Source organism: Suncus etruscus, chromosome 6 (genome assembly GCF_024139225.1).
Source record: "Suncus etruscus isolate mSunEtr1 chromosome 6, mSunEtr1.pri.cur, whole genome shotgun sequence".
NCBI lineage: Eukaryota > Metazoa > Chordata > Mammalia > Eulipotyphla > Soricidae > Suncus > Suncus etruscus.
Window position 1 is genome coordinate 69,518,152 of NC_064853.1, and position 21,594 is coordinate 69,539,745.

The window sequence follows — 21,594 nt, forward strand, 5'->3', positions numbered from 1 at the left end:
GGGCCGAGGGGGGCGAGCGCCAGGGCTGTCCGTGACCATTGTTTGCTCGTTTGGGAGGTTGCTCCGCCCCCCGAGTCTGTCGTCAACCCGGAGCCGGACTGACTCCTAAGAAACCCCGCAGCCCGCAGCTCGTGGCGGGGGGCTCGAGGCGCCGACAGCTCGTCACGGGCGCCGCCGCGGCCGCGGCCCAGGTGGCGGCGAGCAGCCAGCGCCGCGCCCGCCCGGGCCCCCCTCCCTGGCCGCCCGCCGAGCCATGTCGTTGAGCCCCAAGCACACGACGCCCTTCTCCGTGTCCGACATCCTGAGCCCCATCGAGGAGAGCTACAAGAAGTTCGGCGGCGGCGGCGCCATGGACGGCGGCGCCGCGTCCGCTCTGGGGGCGCCCCTGGGGGCCGCCTACCGCGCGCCGCCGCCGCCGCCCGGGCCCTCGTCGCAGGCGCTGCCGCCGCCGCCGCCGCCGCCGCCGCACGCCATGGCGGGCCCCAACGCGGCGGCGGCGGCGGCGGCGGCGGCAGCGGCGGCGGCGGCGGCGGCCGCCACTTACCACATGCCGCCGGGCGTCTCGCAGTTCCCGCACGGCGCCATGGGCGGCTACTGCAACGGCGGCCTGGCCAACGTGGGCGAGCTGCCCGCCGCCTACTCGGACGGCGTGCGGGGCGGCGCGGCCGCCGGCTGGTACGGCGCCAGCCCGGACCCGCGCTACTCGTCAAGTGAGCGCCCGGGGCGGCGGGGAAGCGGGCCGCGCGCAGGGCGGGAGGGAGCGCTCGGGTCCCATCCGCCTCACCCGAGGACTCGACCCGGGGGTTGTCGGAAGGCTGTCGGGGATCCTTCCCCGCGCGAGGCGAGGTGCCGCAGGGACTCGACTGAGGAGGGCCGGAGGGCGCGAGGAGAGTCTTTAGGACGCGACGGAGGGTCCCGGACGGGCCCCGAGCTAGGGCGCCAAGAAGAGTCTCTCTGACCGGACTGAGGGTGTCAGAAGAGTCCCGGGACTCGATTGAAGTCCTTAGGACTCGACTGAGAGTTGCAGGGCCCCAAGTGAGGGTGCGAGAAGAGTCCCCAGGACTGGACTGAGGGTGCTGGAAGCCGATTCAGGGAGCCAGAAGAGTCCCGGGACTCGACGGAAGGTCCTGGAACTCGTTTGAGGGCGCGAGAAGAGTCTTTAGGACGCGACTGAGGGTCCCGGGCCCCAAGTGAGGGCGCGAGAAGAGTCCCAGGACTCGACTGTGGGGTGCGAGAAGAGTCAGTCCCTCAGACGGGGCTGAGGGTTCTGGAACCGATTAAGGGAGCCAGAAGACTGAGGGCGCGACAAGAGTCTTTAGGACGCGACTGAGGGTTTAGGAGCCCGACTGAGGGTGCCAGAAGAGTCCCGGGACTCGATTCAAGGTCCCGGGCCCAGACCCAGGACGCGACTGAGGGCGCGAGAAGAGTCCCTCAGACTGGACTGAGGGTTCTGGAACCCGACTAAGGGAGCCAGAAGAGTCCCAGGACTCGATTTAAGGTCCTGGAACTCGGCTGTGGGCGCGAGAGGAGTCTTTAGGACTCGACTGAGGGTCCCGGGCCCCAAGTAAGGGCGCGAGAAAAGCCCCTAGGACTGGACTGAGGGTTCTGGAAGCCGACTGAGGGCGCCAGGAGAGTCCCTAGAGGGGTTCGTCCCGGGCCCCAAGGTCTGGACTGGTGGCCCGCGGGGTTCTGAGAGGCCCGACTGAGAGGGCGCGCGCAGGGTCCCGCGATGGGCCTGTGGCGCCGGGGACCTCTCGAGCGTCGCGGCGGGTGGGGAGCGCGGGAGCGGACAGGCGGCCCGAGCCCTGACCCCTCGGCCTCCCCTCCAGTTTCCAGGTTCATGGGGCCGTCGGCGGGCGTGAACGTGACCGGCATGGGCTCGCTGAGCGGCATCGCCGACGCCGCCAAGTCGCTGGCGCCCTTGCACGCGGCGGCGGCCCCGCGCAGGAAGCGGCGCGTGCTCTTCTCGCAGGCGCAGGTGTACGAGCTGGAGCGGCGCTTCAAGCAGCAGAAGTACCTGTCGGCGCCCGAGCGCGAGCACCTGGCCAGCATGATCCACCTGACGCCCACGCAGGTCAAGATCTGGTTCCAGAACCACCGCTACAAGATGAAGCGGCAGGCCAAGGACAAGGCGGCCCAGCAGCAGCTGCAGCAGGACGGCGGCCTGGGCCCGCCGCCGCCGCCGCCGCCTCCGTCCCCGCGCCGGGTGGCCGTGCCGGTGCTGGTGAAAGACGGCAAACCGTGCCAGAACGGGCCCGGCACGCCCACGCCCGCGCCCGCCGCGCAGGCCGGCCCGCAGCCGTCGGCGCCCACGCCCGCGCCCGACCTCGACGAGCTGTCCCCCAGCCCGCCGCTGCACGGCCCCGGCGCCGGCTTGGCCGCGCTGGACGCCACCGGGGACTACGGCGGCGGCGTGCTCGGAGCGAACCTGCTCTATGGCAGGACGTGGTGACCTCGCGGGGTGTCGGGGCACCACCCCAAGCCGGCCAGAAACGGTGAAAACAAACAAACAAACAAACATGCGGGAACCGGATAGAAGAAGCCGCTGTGCTTGTGTGTGCGTGTGCGTGTGTGTGCGCGTGAGTGTCCGTCTACAGAGGTTTCAAAAAGAAAAAGGGAAAGAGAGCACTTACGTATCAGACAGACTCTGAGCCCCTTTGCTGGGTGTGGCGGACAGCGATAGTCCCGGGGACCTGACAAGGTGGCATCCAGCGTATCTGAAGGTTAGGAGCTGGTGATTTCCTCCTTTTCGCGAGTTCGTACTTTTTTGAGCCAAGCTGGCTGAGTCCACGTCCACCGCGTTCCTTCCTGTCCAAACCGCGGAGTTTTAGAAGTTGGAAAACTTTGTTGATGTTTGTAGCTGTTCTACAGAATCGACCCAACTTTACCAAATTCTTTGAGCAGTAGAATTTATATAGGTAGATTACACCCCTCCCCGTTAAGTGCAATTTCATTAATGTTGGATCGGCAGTACACTGAACTGTTGCTCTAGGTTTGAATCGTGCACACCGCAACATTATTGCAGAGGATTGATCGCCATTTAGGTGGTAAAAAAAAAAAAAATCAAAACTATTGCTTATAGGGATGGATATCGCTCTTTTAATGTAATGCGACTTTTTAATGTTTTGATCATTTATTTGGTGGAGTGTTGTATAGGAGATTTTCCTTGTTCGCTTAAGATGCAGTTGATCTTAAGAATGAGGGGTTGTAATTGTATCGAATCTCATCTCATAGAATCAATTCATAAAGTATTATTCCCTATCCTTCTGTAAAAGTGCTGCTTACTCTTCCCAAGGTATTTTATAATCAAATTTGGATGCCATGATAAAATACTAGATCAAGTAAGATTGCATTAAATTGGCATTAATATATATCAAGGCTTGTCAAGAAGGAAGAGAGCAAGATGATTTATTAATTGTAATCGGGATGCAAAGAATAAGAACGGGAATATTTATAATTTTTTCATCTTATTTAAAACAAAAGGGATTGCCCACCATGTTTTGGTATCTTATTATACAAATAATGTATTTACTCTTTAATATGCCAGTTTATATTTCCTATGTTTCAAATGGATATTTAAATATAACTTAAAGGAACCCTAACTTTTTTAACCAAGTGGTCATTTCTTTTATAAAATTATATTGGTATTGTTTGAGTTTAATCATTTTACAGTAGTTGACCTGATGTGACCTGGGTTTACTCATGATCTCAAAACCTGGTGTTGGTGTAAAAGAAAGCTGAAGAAGTGGATTTATAAGATTAAGAAAAATAAAAGATATCACTGGGTCAAAGCATTATTTACAAATGATAAAGACAAATATAGAGACCTTAAGCTTCTTCAACACATGAAGTTTTAGAAGTCTTTTGAGGCTGAAGCTTTTTATTTCATGTCATTGTTTAGGTGTTTTGCTGAATATGGAACATAATGCCTTAGAAGTTCAACTTGCTCTTTCCCTAAACTATATTTTTAGAACAAAAATACAAATACTTCAGTTCCATTTAGGGAGAGAGGAATAATACTTAAAAAGCAAGGGGATTCATTTTTATGTGAATGTACTTTTGGAAAATGGTAATACATTTCAAATATACATAAAAACCAGTTGGAGCAGAAAACAGTATGGAATGATGCAATACATTTACAGAAAATGCCCCAATTGAGGGCTTTGCATATTAATGACTGACTTTAAAAACATTAAGCTAGCATAACTGTTAATGTGTCAAATTCCAAAGTACTTATTAGATTTGATAAATTGATAGTGGCGACAGAATTTTGATAATTTTACTTCTAAGAAGCGTGTTCCAAAGTCCATATGGTTTGCAGCATTTTTTTTTTATAACCCAGTGTTTAACAAAGGCAATAACAGCTTAAGAACTAAAGACCCCAGAAACATGTTTTAAAGAAATAAGTCCTAAAGGTCAATTTTTGCCTTGATAATTTATTTCCAGAACAATGAAAGCCTTAGGCTAAGGAACTCATACAAAAAAATCATCAAGAAAAAATTGCCTTTATACAATATACTTTTAAAGTATATTTAGTGTACGGATGTCTTTTTTTCCTTTCAGTGCTGCTTTAAAAAGAACAAGTTCGTAAACCAGAGTCAGAATGTACTGAGTTTATGTGTGCACATTATTTAGGGTAAGATTTGTTTCTTGAGATAATAAAGGTATCCACAATAGAATTCCTCATCTGCTTAATACAAAACAGGATTTTTTTTTCTTCTTTGCAATTAGTCCTTTGCAGATCTTTTATAAAAACACAAACGGCCAGACTAGGTGAAACTCATTAAGTGAAGAGGAGGATAAGTGTCTTCCCCACGAAGAGAGAGGACTGGCACAGGGTCTGAGTGGAACAAAGCCCCTTCAAAGTTTAGCTGAGACCATGGCAAAACAGCTTCAGAAACGCCAACTGCAGATGTGTTATTTTCCTCAATGCTGGGGTTTTACAACAAATAAATTTATCTTTTTCAATTGAAACACCGAGACCAATACCCAGAATCAAAGTTGCAGAGAGCAACAGCAGGGATGGCAGGTACTTCTCTGTAATCTGTGTTGGGTCGTAAATTGAAGTATGTGTGCGCACACATGGAGCTGGTAAGACACATAGTTTTGTACATGAAAGACTGGGGATGCAACAATTTAAGGCTTTGCTTAGAACTAAAATCTAATATCGAACTAACCCACTTACCAACAGATGTTGCGCTCAAACTCCATTTTGCCATTGATTGTTTACTTTCAATTTACCTTCTAAAGACTTGCTTTGTTAACTGCAGTGAATACTGAAGATTTAGACCTTCTTTTAGAATGAAGTTGCGAACCACAATCATATAAAGACCCATTATTAGGATATTTTATATATGAATTTGTGCATAAGGAAAATTAATGCATTAGCGAGATAATTTCATATTTCTGATAACTGAAAATACATGTTTCAGATATAATTCGAAGTATGAAGGATACTGCCCAACTCTAATACAAACAGGAGAAGTCGTATGTTAATTACTTCAGGCTAGTTTAAAAAAAAAAAAAAAAGCTACTTTGCCACGTCCAAACCCAATGAGAGGACACTGGGAAACACTTTTTAAAAAGGAAAAGAAAAGGCCTTTTACTGCTCGTGAGAATTGGTGAGTATATGGTGAAGGTTCAAAGAATACTTGGAGGCTGGGAATTGCATCCACTTCCCAGTACGAATTTTCTTCTTCCATTGCGATTTTGAGATCACTTTTATTTTGTAATTTAATTCAGGAGGGATAGAAACTTTGTGGAAAAGTTATGGGGTTTTATTTATTTTTGGCTTTAGTATGTTTACAAGCAATTGAATGAAATGCCTTTAAAAAATATCTATGTAACTTATTTCACTAATTGTTTAGGTGACTCCAAATAAAAGACAAAACTTTACCACTAATATTGCCTAATTCTAACTGAAAATATTTTTTGCGGTAGTGACCAGTTTTATTCCCCTTTTACACGAAAATTAAAGCACGTTGTCTTGGCCGGCATTCTTTAAATATACTATCGGGAAGCAAGCCACACTAGTACTTTATTACTCGTTTTTCACAAATTAAGAGTTCAAAACAGCTGAGCTGTATATCGCCTGTGGTAGTTTGGCTGGATTTTAGTAGTTTTCCTCCCGAGTAGGCAGACCGGAGCGGGAGGGAACCTAAGGCAGTCAGACGTCGGCTTTCCCAGCCGACATGGTCAGAATTGACATGTGTAATGTCCAAATTTTCTATTTCTGTGTATAACTAAATTTAGTTACATTCTTATTATTTATTAACAGCAGCTTCCGAAGTTAGAACATTTCCACTGTTTCCATACGGGTTTGCCTTTTTCCTGGGGAAGCCGCGGAAACCTAGCAGAAATCGATTGGCGCCGCTTTCTGGGAGCGGCGGGATGAAGCGGCAGCGGCCTTGGAACCACTCCAGGATCGGAGTTTTGAGCTTTCTGCGGATTGTCGGCGAGAATTGCGGGGTGCGCGAGGGGAGTGCAGGGAACGAGGCCCCGGTGGGGCAAAGAGCGAGGTGAGGCGCTGGAACACCGGGACCACCGGGCAGCATCTCCACTGCGCACAGCGCCCAGAGCTCTCAGACCCGCCGGGAGGGCCACCGGCCCAAGCTGGGACCATCTCCCGACGACGTAAGCCAGGCCGATGGGCTCCCGGGACTCAGCTATGTCTGCAGTGATGTAGACGGCCACCGTGCACCGCGGAAGACCGGAGAGTCGCGGTACCCCTAGACGCAGCCCGGCCTGCCCCCCGACGTCCGCGTCATCACGCGAAAATTAACCTATAGGTCATTACACCCTATTTGCCTTTGTAAAGCTAAATGGCAATCTAACCGTTTCTAGATGGCTTTGTACTTTAATGTGCATTACCCCCACAGGATCTTAACCGCGAAGACAACTGCTCCTGAAGGGCCCTTAGTATAACAATGAAGCCAGACGGTTTCCAGGTTCTATGATTTTAAGGAATCTTTGAGACCCAGAAAAACCAACGATTTAAAGAAAATGGGGCAAATTAAATAATAGGCATTGTTTACAGCAGAATGTAAGGGGAAACAATAAAGCGTCAAATGTCACACTTAAAATCGAAAAAAATTGACACGTTGAAATAGGAGGGCTTTCTTCCCCACCCCCAAAATCCTAAAGCGGGGACAAATGGAGAGAAAAAAATGCACTACGAAGGATGGGATGGAATGCTTTTAGGTTCCTACTGCAAGAGGGGTGTCTGTTAGATATCCTTCAGGGCCCAATTTCAGTGTGTTCAAGACACTTAAACAATTCATTTCAAAATCATTTTTGAAATCAAAGGAATTTGGTATTGAAACTGGTTACAGGTAACTATGACAAGGCCAAATCAAAAAGTTATTTTAAGGGCACACTCCAAGCATAAAATAAAAGCTAAAACAAAACCAAAGATGAGAAAATATTCTGTGCATGTGACAGTTGGAGGGTACCTTTTGGGAACATACCTTATTTAAATGACCATACATAGTAACACTTGAAATTAATCTGAATAATTAATTAAGCACAAAGCATTACTGCCATAAAGCACGTGAAGGCAATCTATGATTGGGCTGTTAATTCCTACTCAAACTGTCCATCCAATAAAGGATTCTGCTCTGTTCCACTACCAGAAATGAATTTGATAACTTCAAAATACCTTCTTTGTTCCAGGTCTTACAGTGATTTTAGTTCAAAAAAATTAAATAAAATAAAAAATGTGCCTTAAAAAAAAAAAGAATGTTCCTTTGTTGAATACTAAAGTAAAAATGTCATTAAGTCAGAAAGAACCCTCTCGACAAAATAGAAACAAAGCAGTTGGTTTTCAAGTGAGTGTCGTAATTAAATGAAAATATATAGTATTTCTGTGTAAGCCCCAAGCATAAATTTAAGGAATAATAGTGTACTACTATCCTAAGGGGGAGAAACCCAAGTTAATGTCAACTATGATGTAACAAAATATGTGGAGGATAGCTAGTAAATATAAATTAAATTTCAACTTCCATAGGATTTTAAACCAACTCCTAAAACTGAAGCACAAACTAGCATGAAATATATAAAGTGTAAATTTATTCCCTAATTTTTTTCTTGTTTTGTCTCTAGGCTACCCCTGGTGGTGCTCAGGGCTTGCTCGAGAATCACTCCTGGCAGGTTTAGACCATACACTGTATGGGTGCTTGGAATTGAACTCAGACTGGCTTTATGCAAGGCAAGTGCCATACCATCACATACTCTAGAAAACAATATCTATCTTTTTGTTGTTGTTTTTGTTGTTTCTGGGTTACACTGAACAGTGCTCAGGAATCACTCCTGGTAAACTCAGAAGACCATGAGGGGTTCTGGGGATCGAAATAGGATCAGCCACATATGCAAGGCAAATGCCCTCCCTACTGGACTATCAATCCAGCCCCTCTCCTATAATTTTTAAGTTGGCAAAGTCAGTATAGACAGACATAATCATATGCAAGTTGTCTGAGGCTGTCCTGCTGACCATATTTACTTAAAATCCACATTCAATTACTTTCTTTTGACATTAAGTTGTAGAAATAAATTAGTTCCTGGGAAACATTACCAAAGACAATATGCTTGGTCAAAGTTTTCAAAGTAGAAATACAGAAAAACAATAAGAACACAGGAGACCTGAGCTTTAAAAGTTTGTTTTGTTGTTGTTGTATTTTTTTTTACTAAAGTTCAAAAAATTTTATAAGACAAATACATTAATGAAATGTTTCCAAAGAAAAATACCAAACAATATATAATCTACTTGGTTGAACTTTCCAGCACATGAATTTACACCTAATTATTGTGCATTAAAAATCAGCATGAACCTTGATGCAGAAGATACTGTGTTCTGAAATCCACAGCTAGTTGGATTTTTCACTATAATGAAAAATCAGTACCCCAATTTCACCAAATGTGTTTTACAAGCAATACAAAATTCAGATCCACTGGATTATGCCACACACATCTTTGGAAAGCAACATAAAACAGTGAGATCAGGTCAGTAGAAATATACACATTAAGAGAAATACACAAAGTATTGTAGTTTTATTAAAAAAACTACTACTTGAGAAAAAAATCTTTGCACAAAGAGCATAAAATTGTAGAATGATGAAAGGATTTGGGAAAGCTTTACAAAAGCCTAATTCCAACTGTATCTTCCTGACGGGGGAGGCAAAGGGTATTTTCTTCCATCTCTAGGATATCCCTGAAAATAAGCAAAAGAAAGAGTTTACTTTCTGAATTACCACCCTTTTAAAGAATTAGTTTTACATTTCTTCTATGATAAACACCATATAAAAGCTGAGTATATCTTATGTCTTAAGATATACACAGGACCTGATGGTCTTCAAAAAGATATTTTTGGTCCAACTTTACACAAAGCAAAATTTATAGCAAACCTCTACATTAGTACAACTGCTATAGAGCACTGAAAATCAAAAAAGCAAACATTTAGAAAATCTCCTTAAATGCATATAAATGAATAGTTAAAATGCTTTATGTAAAATACCTGTGGTCAAATATCCCCAACCACCCCCAGTGCAATCCAAGCCATGCATGCCATGATAAGGTGCCCTTCCTATGGTATTAGGCACATTAAACTAGGAAATACACTTTGCTTAACCAAAGCAAGCTAGAGCTTGCCAAGTTATTAAGGCCTAAACTACTACTAAATATAGATATATTTTACTGCTTATAAATAATAGAGCATTAAGTAATATGTGTAAACAATCACCTTATTATTACATAATTACCAGCGACAATCACATATCCTATTATACTTAAAAATAATATTGTACAAATTAAGACAAATTCTTAATTCATCTTTAACTGTCCAGCATCTGACAATGAACCACAGAACAAAAATATCTTAAAGGGCTAGAGCAGTATCTTTTATTGGGGAGGGAAGTTTTGCCCACACCCAACAGTGCTGAGGGGTTTCTCCTGGCTCTGCACTGACATATGGAATGCTGGGAATTGAACCGGGTTGGCGGTGCGCAAGATGAATGTACTACTGGCTGTACTCTGGCCCTTGGAGCAGTATCTTTGAATGCAGAAGATCAAGTTTTGATCTGTCACTGCATGGTCCCCTAAGCATCATGTGTGTTTAAATTATGACTGGAGGCCCTTAAGATCAACATAGTCCAAGGCCTTGTTTATGGCAGTTATATAAACTTACATAAAATAGGAGCCGGAGAGATGGCATAAAGGTAAGGTGTTTGCCTTGCATGCAGAAGGTCAGTGGTTTGAATCCCAGCATCCCATATTGTCCCCTGAGCCTGCAAAGGAGCGATTTCTGAGCATAGAGCCAGGAGTAACTCCTGAGTGCTGCTGGGTGTGACCCAAAAACCAAAAAATTACATAAAAAATAGTGATGTCACACTTATATTGTGTTAAACAATAATTCCTGTAACTCATACTACTACAAAAATAATGTTATTTGGGGCCGGAGAGATAGCATGGAGGTAGGGCATTTGCCTTGCATACAGAAGAACGGTGGTTCGAATCCCGACATCCCATATGATCCCCTGAGTCTGCCCCGTGCGATTTCTGAGCATAGAGCCAGGAGGAACCCCTGAGTGCTACCAGGTGTGACCCAAAAACAAACAAACAAAAAAAATTAGTTATTTTAGTAGAAAAGAAAAAAATGCATTTCCAAGTGGTTCTTAAAAAAAGATAAAATCTACTGCTTTCTATCTTCCACATGAATATGAATTTTCCATCCTGTTAAGAGTAGAGTTCTTCATTCAAAGAAAACATCTCTCTTGGAAGTAGGCAGGAAAGATGATAACATGGGTCAGAAGCACAGGATAGCTAAGTTCCCAGCTCTGTGACAAATGAGGTGTATGGGGACTTTAATTCCTAAATTGAAAAATTGAGGAAACTGAACTGCCCAGGATTTCTTCTCAATAAGTATGTCCTTATTTTACATGCCCAATTTTACATATTGCCTGATAGCACTGAATACCTGTAGCAACCAGTCTCAGTCTACTAAATATTTTAGATATTAAATATTAATATTTATATTAATTAATGATATTATAATTATTATTATTATATATTTATATATTTATATAATATATTTATTATAATATTATATTTATTATTAAATATTATTATATTTATTATTAATATATTTATAATATAAATAAAATTAATATATTATATTAATTAATAATTATATTATTTAATACTATTAAATATTCAAAATAAAATACAATACTATTAGTTGATTCTAATGAACTGTAATAAATTCTGTCAAAGACAATTTAAGATGACTATTTCATAGAACATAAGCAGAAAGATGCAAAAACATTCCAAACTGTAAAAATATTTTTTTTCTCTTTTGTCTCTCCAGCCAACATGCCATCCAGACTGAGGAAGAACCGAAAACTTTAGGGGCTATATGAGCCATGACCACGGTTGCATCAGCAAATACCTGAAGCTTCAAAGAGGACAGGGTAATGATGGTGACATACATCACCACAGGATCAACTTTGACAAAATTCATCCAAGTTTAACAAATATTAGACAATATCATCCACTTTGAAAAAGTGGATACGAGGTGTCATGTAAAGAGAAATCAAGATTTCTGGCCAACTGTCAATTTTGACGAACTGTGGACTTCAGACAGTGAGCAGACTAGAGATTATGCTGCCAAAAACAAGACAGGAGCAGCTCCTATCATTGATGTGGTGTACTTGGGCTACTACAAAGTTCTGGGGAAGGGAAAACTCCCAAAGCAATCTGTCATTGTGAGAGTCAAATTCTTCAGCAAAAGAGTTGAGGATTAAGGGAGTGGGAGGGGCCTAAGTAGCTTGAAGTTATCTAAAGAAAGGTTCATTAAAGAGTACAACTGTTTTTCTCTTACCAAAAATGTTTTTTTTCTTAGCTGTCATGACAAGAATCTAAGTTAGCATATAAAGCACCTCAAAAAATTTATACTAACAGGTAAAAAAAAAAATAAAGTTTCTTATCACTTATAGGTATTAAACTCCACAGTGATGAATACTATAAAAATAAATACTCTTATCGGTCAAGTGATTAAAGAGGCACTTAAATATTGGCAAGGTTCAAATGCCTGAGGGACAAAAATATTGCATTAAGTTTTGTTTTGGGGCCACACTAAGCAGTGCTCAGGAATTACTTCTGGCTCTGTAGTCAGCAATCACTTCTGGCAGTGTTGGGGAGGGCAGGGGATGAACTATATGGAATGCTGGGTTCCTATCCATCTCAGGGCAATCACATCCAAGTCAAGTGGCCTAATGCTATATGTACTACCACTGTGGCACCAATGTTATTCAGTCTTGATGTTGCTAAACTGGATACTACAAAAGAAATAAAACTTAGCACCTATAAAATCTGCCTGGGAATTATATGCATTGAACTAACAGCTGTTTAAATTTGATAGGAAAAATGTGGAAATTTTGAAGGACTGATTTTTTTCTGAGATGCTTTATCAATTAGTAACAAACTGATAAAATAAAATTGATAGCTTTTTGAAAAGGTGGATTCTTATAATTTCTAGAAAATTACTTATTACGAGAAAACTAGTTTCTATTAAAATAAAGATAATATTGTTTGGTGACTAACATATTAGAGCTAAATATAATTGCTTTGACTAAAAGGGCTTGGGAATGAAAGTTCATTGGCAGTTTCAAAGTCTAACCTAAGTAAGGCATGTACTTTCCTATATATAACTTGGTGATTTTTGTTTGTTTTTTGGATCACACCCGGCAGTGCTCAGGGGTTACTCCTGGCTCTACACTCAGAAATCACTCCTGGCAGGCTTGGGGGGACCATATGGGATGCGGGATTAGAGCCACTATCCTGCATGCAAGGCAAATGCCCTACTATGCTATGTCTCCGGCCCTATACCTTGTTGTTATGCCACTGATGAGGGTTACTCTTGTCTTTGTCTTGGGTGAAAGGATGGGACCTCCTTTCTCTTATGCTCAAGGGCCAAGAGGTTCCCTAGGAATCTGATCATTCTGATTACAAAGCATGACTTTGACCCATTGTATCTGATCTCTCCCTTATATCCATTTTTAATGAGAAACTAAGTCTAGCTGAACTACTTTATCAATATCTTATCTAGAGATGTCTTTATGAAAACATAGAGCCTTGGGGCTGGAGAGATAGCATGGAAGTAAAGAGTTTGCCTCGCATGTAGAAGGACTGTGGGTCGAATCCCGGCATTCCATATGGTACCTCGAGCTTGCCAGGAGTGATTTCTGAGTGTAGAGACAGGAATAACCCCTGAATGCTGCCAGGTGTGACCCAAAAACCAAAAAAAAAAGAAAAAGAAAAAAAGAAAAGAAAAGAAAACATAGAGCCTCTTGTCCACTGCTAGTGGAATGTTGAAAAGTCTAGCATTTCTGAAAAACAATATGAACATTCCTTAAAAAAACAAAGCAATTCAAAATTAGGAACTGAGCTTCCATTTGCCATAGCAATTCCAGTTCTTGAAATTTACCCATGGGTCCAAAACACAAATGAACAAAAGACATTTGCACCCCTATGTTTCTTGCAGTCCAGTCCACAACAGTCAAAACTATAAACAACCCAAGTGTCCAAATCAGATGATTGGAAAATAAACTGATGCATCTACACAGTGGAATATTACTTGGCCATAAAAATACAATTCACTGCTACATGAATGGGTCTGATCATGCTGAATAAAGTCAGAAGGCAAGAGATCAACAAAAAATTCTCTCTCATGTGGGAGATACAATGAAAATTAATGGTAGAATAGCACAAAACAATGAATACTTAAGAAAATGGAAACAAAGAAAATGGGATCTGATCTTCAGTAAGAAACCTGCCATAGTATGTGTGTGGGGGCTGGTTGTGGTGGTGGTGGTTGGTATAGTGCTAGCTGATAGGACAAGGAAGGAGGGAACAACTATGGCTGAGGGAACTGTTCTGCCAGGAGGAGGAAAGTGTTATGTATGAAACCCCATCAACAGTACTATAAATCACAGTAAAAAAACTAAAACTAATTAAAAAAAAAAGTAAAAACATACTTTTCCTACAGATAGACTGGTATGTAGGAGGAAAAAGAGGCACAGCTCAGGGGCAATTAGTGGAGGGAAGTAGACACTGGATAAGGGATAGGCGTTGAAACATTTAGTGCCTGAAACCTAATAATGAACAACTTTGTAATATTATGGTGACTAAATAAAAACAAAACCAAGAAAACCAAGAGCCCTGAGAAGCAAGTACAAATGGAGCAAAAATTTTTATCCCACAGTTCAGAGTGTATCACCTGTCTCCCTCCACGATCATCACGTCTGGGTGGATACCCGCCAGGTCCAGCTAGCATCTGGTACTGGTTTGACTGGAAGGCTGCATTCTGATTTTGGAGCATCCGATTCCATGGTAGGAGAGGTTCAGCACCCACATTTCTGTGGAGAAGCATCATGACTGTATTAGAAGTCAAGGCAATAACACATTCAAAAATTTGTCACTGGCAGTATCAATCCCAACTTTTAAGATAATTTGAATAGTCATATCAATATTTCTTATGAAATATATAGTAATATTTATATTATATATATAATAAATATATAGCCTTTGTATTTCTCAATTGATCAGTGAAGTCTAACATGTTTCATGAAGCATCAGGAATTATCATAAGGCTATTTAAACTTAACTAAGAAAAGCCCGATTTTAAAGTTATTTTCAGTTATAAAATAACCTCTTTAGACCCGAGTATCATCAATTTGGTTACACTTTAAATGCTTCCAAAGAGTAAATAAACAAGTACAAGGCAGAAAGATGAAGCTTTAGTTTTACAAATGTCCAGACCCCTTTCTAGAGTCCATTCTTTCTAGTTAATTGCAGGTTGCAAATGAATTCTTACTGCTGAGTATTTTGAATCTAGGGTAGGGGACTTGGCTGTTTTTCCCATCCATTATTCTGCTCAATATGTCAGAGGGTCTGATTGGGAGGAAACCTTTTCAAGTTCTATTGATGCAGCTTTCAATTGACCACGGTGACCTAGCAACATGAGCACTAATTGGCAAGGGCTGACTGGCGTTTGGTGTACAGTTTACATGGGAACACAGATTCAAAGGCCATTATAACCCAGTTTGCAAGACCAGATTACTAGTTAAAAGATGTTTTAATTGTCTTCAAGCGCACATTTTAACTTTGCAGATACAAAGCAATAGGTATACAATATTAAATCATAAGAATCTAAAATTCATATAAACCACGTAGAATATAAATATTTTCTAAAGGGAGTCACTGTAAGACATATTTCCCTGTTGAGGCATTTTTATCAACTTCCATTTTCTAGAATGGTCATGATGAAGATCAAACAAAATGAAAAATCTTCAGTATATTTTAATATCAGAAACTTAGGACCATTTAAAATGCTAGGAGAAGTTACAATTAAATTTTAAATTGGTTATAATATTTACTTGCTGCTATGGAACTGTATAAGCCTACAAATTTCGTTTCCTAGGTCTAGGGAATGAGGTGGAGGATGGGGGTGGGTGGGAGGAAAAGCCCGAAGTCAGTGTCACTAGATAAGTAAGGCATTATTCTCACAACTATTCAGAACTGATCCATCCTCTCTTACACTGCCGCACTTTCCTCTCTGCACTTGGAATTTTCCCTCAGAAAAGGCAAAATAAAACAAAACTCAAAGAAAATGATTTCTGTGTGTGATTTGCTGAAAGACAGAAATAGCTCTCTGAAGAAAGGCCACTATGACTCTTCAGTTAGCAGTGAAACTAGAGTTTAAATAATATAATTTGCTGTAAGTAAATCAAAGTGAAAATACACAGTGCTTTTAATTATTTGCGGAGGGGTGGGGGGGTCAATGTTAGTAGTAATGCATTTTTATCTATTTAAACAAGAATAGCTTTGTGTTCAGAGCCAGTAGTGGTTTCTTCTGGGCTCTATCTGAAGGAAGAGTTAAAATTTGTGTTATGACAAAGAAGACTCACACACACAAAAAAATGGACCATTAATGCAAAACCCAAATACCAAAAGCTCAATTCATGCACTGTATTGATTTTAATCCATTTTATCTTTTGGTTTTTACAAAAATAAAACTCTCAACTGAGTTTCAAAAAGTATCTATTTCAAAGTATTTTATGGTCCCTGGTGCCTGCCAGGAGCTATTTCTGAGCAGATAGCCAGGAATAACTCCTAAGCACGGCTGGGTGTGCCCCCCCCCAAAAAAAAAAAGCGTGCTTGGATTGGCTGAGTTAGAAAGGCGGTCTGAGCAGCCTTGCAGTGATTGGTGCAGGATCAAGTTGGAAAATTCGTTTCATGGCAATATATTCAGACGATTTTCATTTAGCAGCATAACAAAACGTTTTTCAGGATATACTCGGCGTATAAGATGACCCCGATTTTTGGTTGACTTTTTTCATCTCAAAAGTCGTCTTATACGCCAGAAAATACGGTACTCCTGGCTCTGCAATCAGAAATCGCTCTTGGCTTGGGGGACCATATGGGATGCCAGAGGATCAAACCGTAGTCTGTCCTAGGTTAGCATGTGCAAGGCAAACGCCCTACCACTTGTGCCACCGCTTCAGCCCCAAAAGCAATATTTTCAAATAAAAATATTTAATTAAACAGAACCAGAGTAATGTATATTACCACTTTTTATTGTCAGAAAGGATATTTGTTTTCCAGAGAAATCAGTTCCTTAATGGAGGTGTTAGATATCAAATATGGCAACAATATTTTTTTTCTTATTTTGGCAACAATATTCTTAAGTTTCCAAATTACTATTTTAGTAAGCAGTGTGCAATAGAAAGTAATTACTAATTCTGAAATGGATACTTAAAAATTATACAACTTTTATACAAATTTCTAAAAAGGTTTTTATATGCTGAATTAGTTTGATACAGAAAGAAAGAAAGAAAGAAAGAAAGAAAGAAAGAAAGAAAGAAAGAAAGAAAGAAAGAAAGAAAGAAAGAAAGAAAGAAAGAAAGAAAAAGAAAGAAAAAGAAAAGAAAGAAAGGAAAGAAAGAAGAAAGAGGGAGGGAGGGAGGAGAGAGAGGAGAAGAGAGAGGAGGAGGAAGGAAGGAAGGAAGGAAGGAAGGAAGAAGGAAGGAAGGGAAGGAAGGAAGGAAGGAAGGAAGGAAGGAAGGAAGGAAGGAGGAAGGAAGGAAGGAAGGAAGAAGAAGAAGGAAGAAGGAAGAAAGAAAGAAAGAAAGAAGGAAAGAAGAAAGAAAAGAAAGAAAGAAAAAAGAAAAGATAAGAAAAGAAAGAAAGAAAAAGAAAGAAGAAAAGAAGAAAGAAAGAAAAGAAAGAAAGGAAAGAAAAGAAAAGAAAAAAGAGAAAGAAGAAGAAAAGAAGAAGAAAGGAAGAAGAAAGAAAGAAAGAAAGAAAGAGACAACTGGTACCGGGTGTGTGTGTAATGTGGGTGGGTGGTGTTGCCTATTTGTTTATTTAAATAGAATTAACATGTGGATCATAAAAGGACAGAAAGAATTCAAAAAAGAATGCAGTTCAGAAAATAATGCACATTCATTTTTTAAAAATAGGATTTCTCAAACACTCAAGGTAGTGGAAAATACTGACCTGAGGAACTGTAATACCTCATTCTAGAGAAATTTTACTATTTCCTAGTTGTGATACTTCAGCAAAATCAAAATGACTAAGACAGAGTTTCTTCTTTATGTCTTATAAGTCAGGCTGATAATTGGTACAGCACTGGTTTTACCTGGTATTTCTGTTAACAGAGATATTTAGGGATGCTGTGCTTTTTCTAAGTAAAATGGTATGTTCCTTAAGTGATCATAACAAAACACAGAATTCTATTATGCAGATTTATTTTTTGTTTTAAAGGCATGACTTTGCATTTCTAAACAAAAACTAAACACCAGTGGCTGGAGAGATAGCATAGAGGCAGGCATTTGCCTTGCATGCAGAAGGATGGTGGTTTGAATCACGGCATTCCACATGGTCCCCCGAGCCTGCCAGGAGTTATTTCTGAGTGTAGAGCCAGGAGTAATCCCTGAGTGCTGCTGGGTGTGACACCCGCCCCCCCCCAAAAAAAACAAATTAAACCCAAAATGACCCCACAAAATGTATAGTGGCTAGGTTCACAAAGTCAGTCAAGATAATGACAGTACCTGGTTAAGAAAAGATATTACATATTACTAGGACAACAGAAGAGAAAATGATGATCTTAGAAAAATATTAATGAGCATGGGGCCAAATCAATAGCATAGTAGTTAGGACGTTTGCCTTGCATGCAGCTGACCCAGGTTCAATTCCCAGCATCCAATATGGTCCCCCGAGCCTGCCAGGAGTGATTTCTGAGTGCAGCCAGGAGAAACCCCCGAGTGCCACCGAGTGTGTTCTCTCCAAAAATAAAAGAAAAAGAAAACTTTTAATGAGAAGAAAGTGAATGGAATAGTGCCTAAGAGTGAAAGTCAATCCTTTATTCTTTTCTTTTTTTTTTCAATCCTTTACTTTCAAGATAGCCTGTACTTTATTTAATATGAGAAACAAGAGAACAAGCTGAGGCAACCAAATTTTTAAAACTGACTGAGAGCCAGAGATATGGCTCAAAGAGGTAGAGCACATTTTACATGTAGGAGCCCCAGCACTGCTGAGAATGACCCCAAATGCCTTCCTGGGAATAGCTACTTCTTGCACACTGGTTATGGCCTCAAAAGGAAAAACTCAAAATTAACAAAAAAAATGAAGAATTATAAGTATTGGAAACCATATCATTTTAATATGTTCAGATTGATTGAGAAAAAAAATGTAACCTTTATTATGTACCTCTTTGAAAATGGAACTCCTGAGGATGTTAAAATAAATCCTAAATTGGGGCTGAAGTGATAGTACGGTGAGTAGGGCAGTTGCCTTGCATGCAACTGGCCCAGGCTCAATACCCAGCACTCCATATGGTCCTGAGTCTGTGAGCAATGATTTCTTAAACAGAGTCAGAAGTAACCCCTGAATACCACCAAGTATTACTCAAAAAGCAAAACAGCAGCAATAAAGTATGTAAACTCATCAGAGAGTTTAGCCAGTAGAGCACTTGCTTTGCATCTAAATGACCCAAATTCAATCCCTGGTACCCTATATAGTTCCCTAAGCACTGCCATGAGTAATCCCGAAGAACAGCTCAAAAATTTGGTGTGTGTGTGGGGGGGGAATAGAAGAACATAAAGTATCTTTATGTTGTTTTCTTCTTTTTTGGTTTATTTTTATACTCAATGGTGTTCAGTATTTATATTTGGTTCAGCTGTATGCAAGGCAAGCCCACTAGCTGCTTTACTATCTGGTCCTGGACACTTACATAAATACAAACATTATCAATAGTATCATGTCACTTGCACCAAGTATAGCTGGTACTATTATTACATTATGCCATTTAAAGTCCTTGCTTTGCCAAAGCCATGACAGCTGCATCCACCACCCAACAACTGCCACTTAGACAATGGCCCAGCTTCAACCACAGAGCTCTGTAGAGATGCCAAATCAACCAAACTTAGGGTATACCAGTATTTGGTACTTTTTCGTACCATTGTCTTCTTGTTCTTTTGGTAGCTGAAACCATGACGCACAAATTCAATCACCACGTCTGCTAAGTACCTATCCTGTCAAAGCCACGTCAGCTGCACCCACCACCCATAACTGCTGTTTTGACCATGGCCCAGCTTCATCACTCAACCACTGAGCTCTACAAAGACATGAAACAAGCCAAAACTCCAGGTTTACCAGTATTTGGCTGACATTTGCTTTTGTTTTTGTTTTGTTTTGTTTTGAGTGAGAGGGCACCTTTCTCCCCTTAACCCACCTTCCACACTTCCAAAAATCCTGGTAACTAAAATCATGGCCCACAAAACCTGCAATGTCATTCAGAGCTTGGAATTTGGACAGTGCAGCTGCATATGCAGCTATGTAACAACTCCAAATTGTTTCAATACAGTCATCTCAGTGGGAACACACCAATTTAGACATCAATATGGATTCAAAGTCACCTGATATTTAAAAACAACACAAATAACAGAATATCATCTTGCCACAAACTCATTTAGCAAACCTGACAATGAGTTAATTATCTCATTGTAAGATACATAGATACATTAATTTTCACAAAATTTTTTGCTACCGTACTTTTAAAAAATTCCATTTCCATTTACCTGTAAACAGCAATACATAAGGTATTTTGTGCCTGCCAAGGTAGGTAGGCTTGGTAGTAGGTGAGAATCTGGTGACAATGACGGAGAGAATTTTATATTGGTGGTGGGACTGGTTTTGGAACAAATATATTATGATCAACTATGTTATACATGGTATTTAAACAAATTTATATACAGATATAAACAATACCATGAGTTATTTTTTTTATTGTGACCAATGTGCATTACAAGTCTTTCACAATTATACTTAAGGTACATAGTGACAGTGAATTAGGGCCATTCCCACCACTAATACCATGAGTTTTTAAATCTACTTAAAAAAATAAGAAAATGTTAGAATTTCTAAAAAAAAAAAAAACTTTTTGTAAAGGGAACAACAGTTATAACCCTGTTCAAAATAATCTACTTCCTTCAGATGAAAGCAGATCAGACTGCTAAAATAATATATGAAAAGAGAACAAAAATTCTTTGGATAAAATAATAGATGAAAAGAGAACAAAACTTCCTTGGATTGGGAAAGCAAAAAGGGAAGCCTTACTGTGATGAGGCTAAATTCATTTTAGTAAATAATAATTCTGTCAAAACCACTAATTAAAGAATAAATTTTAAACCTGCTTGTTAAATTATTCTATGGATGTTAATTATTCATAACATGCCTAGCTATCTCTTCATACAGAAACCACCTGACTTAGGAACACACAACTTCTCAATGAAAAAACACATGCCAAACATCCCTTGTTATTAAACCATGTCACATTCTTCCTAGTCCATGGTACTTATTAGACTGCAGATCCTATAATCCTCTTCTGAGTCCCTTCTTCGTTTAATTCAGTTCATTCTTAAGTAGTTAAAGAAACTGTTTTCAGTGGCAACTAATAACTACTGACCTACAGTGACACTGCTCTACAATAGGCTTGTCAGCTCTGAAAAAGTTGCACCAAAGAAGCTGATTAGGACTTCAAGAGGTTTGTAGCAAGAATCAATGGCTGGTCTGTACTAATGCTGCATTGCCAGCACAGAAATGATAAAAGTGGAACACCATTAGTTATGCCTCATTAAGCTGCACAACCCTTCTAAAAAGAAATTTGTTTAGCCTGACCAAAACCTAATACAATTTTAAGCTCTCTGTGCTGCATATTTCAGAGCATCTCAAAAGCCCCAATAATAAAGGCCAAGAACCAAGAACAGTAGGAAAGTATATAAACATTGAGTCTTTTACATGTTAACCTTTTATTTTCCTCAAGATTATGGGCACAAGAGAAACTTTAGAGAGAAGAAAATTTATTTTAAAACAAGAGAACACTCAAACCCCAAATACTGATATGGAAAAAATTTTATATACTCTACTATTACCTGTCAAATCTTTGTTGCTGAAAAAGAGGAGGAGGACCTCTCCAGGAATCTTGGGGTCTCATATCTGAAAAATAAACAAGAGGGTTAAACAATATTTTTTAAAGCCAATAGT

General features: G+C 40.8%; 2 protein-coding genes across 2 annotated transcripts in view; one reads left to right on the forward strand and one right to left on the reverse strand.

The window, feature by feature from the left end:
* Positions 1-241: 241 nt before the first annotated feature.
* Positions 242-2,452, forward strand: NKX2-4 (NK2 homeobox 4). Its single transcript, XM_049774369.1, has 2 exons — positions 242-710; positions 1,830-2,452. Exons 1-2 carry the CDS (start codon positions 254-256, stop codon positions 2,450-2,452), a joined length of 1,080 nt encoding a protein of 359 aa, XP_049630326.1. The 5' UTR covers positions 242-253.
* A 6,191-nt stretch (positions 2,453-8,643) lies between these two features.
* The window catches only part of XRN2 (5'-3' exoribonuclease 2), an 88,285-nt gene continuing 75,334 nt past the window's right edge, over positions 8,644-21,594 (reverse strand). The window contains exons 28-30 of the mRNA XM_049774328.1: positions 21,483-21,546; positions 14,267-14,405; positions 8,644-9,205 (exon numbers count right to left, since the gene is read on the reverse strand). Coding sequence (XP_049630285.1) covers positions 9,140-9,205; positions 14,267-14,405; positions 21,483-21,546 — 269 coding nt within the window. The 3' untranslated portion in view covers positions 8,644-9,139. The remainder of the gene's footprint in view (positions 9,206-14,266; positions 14,406-21,482; positions 21,547-21,594) is intronic.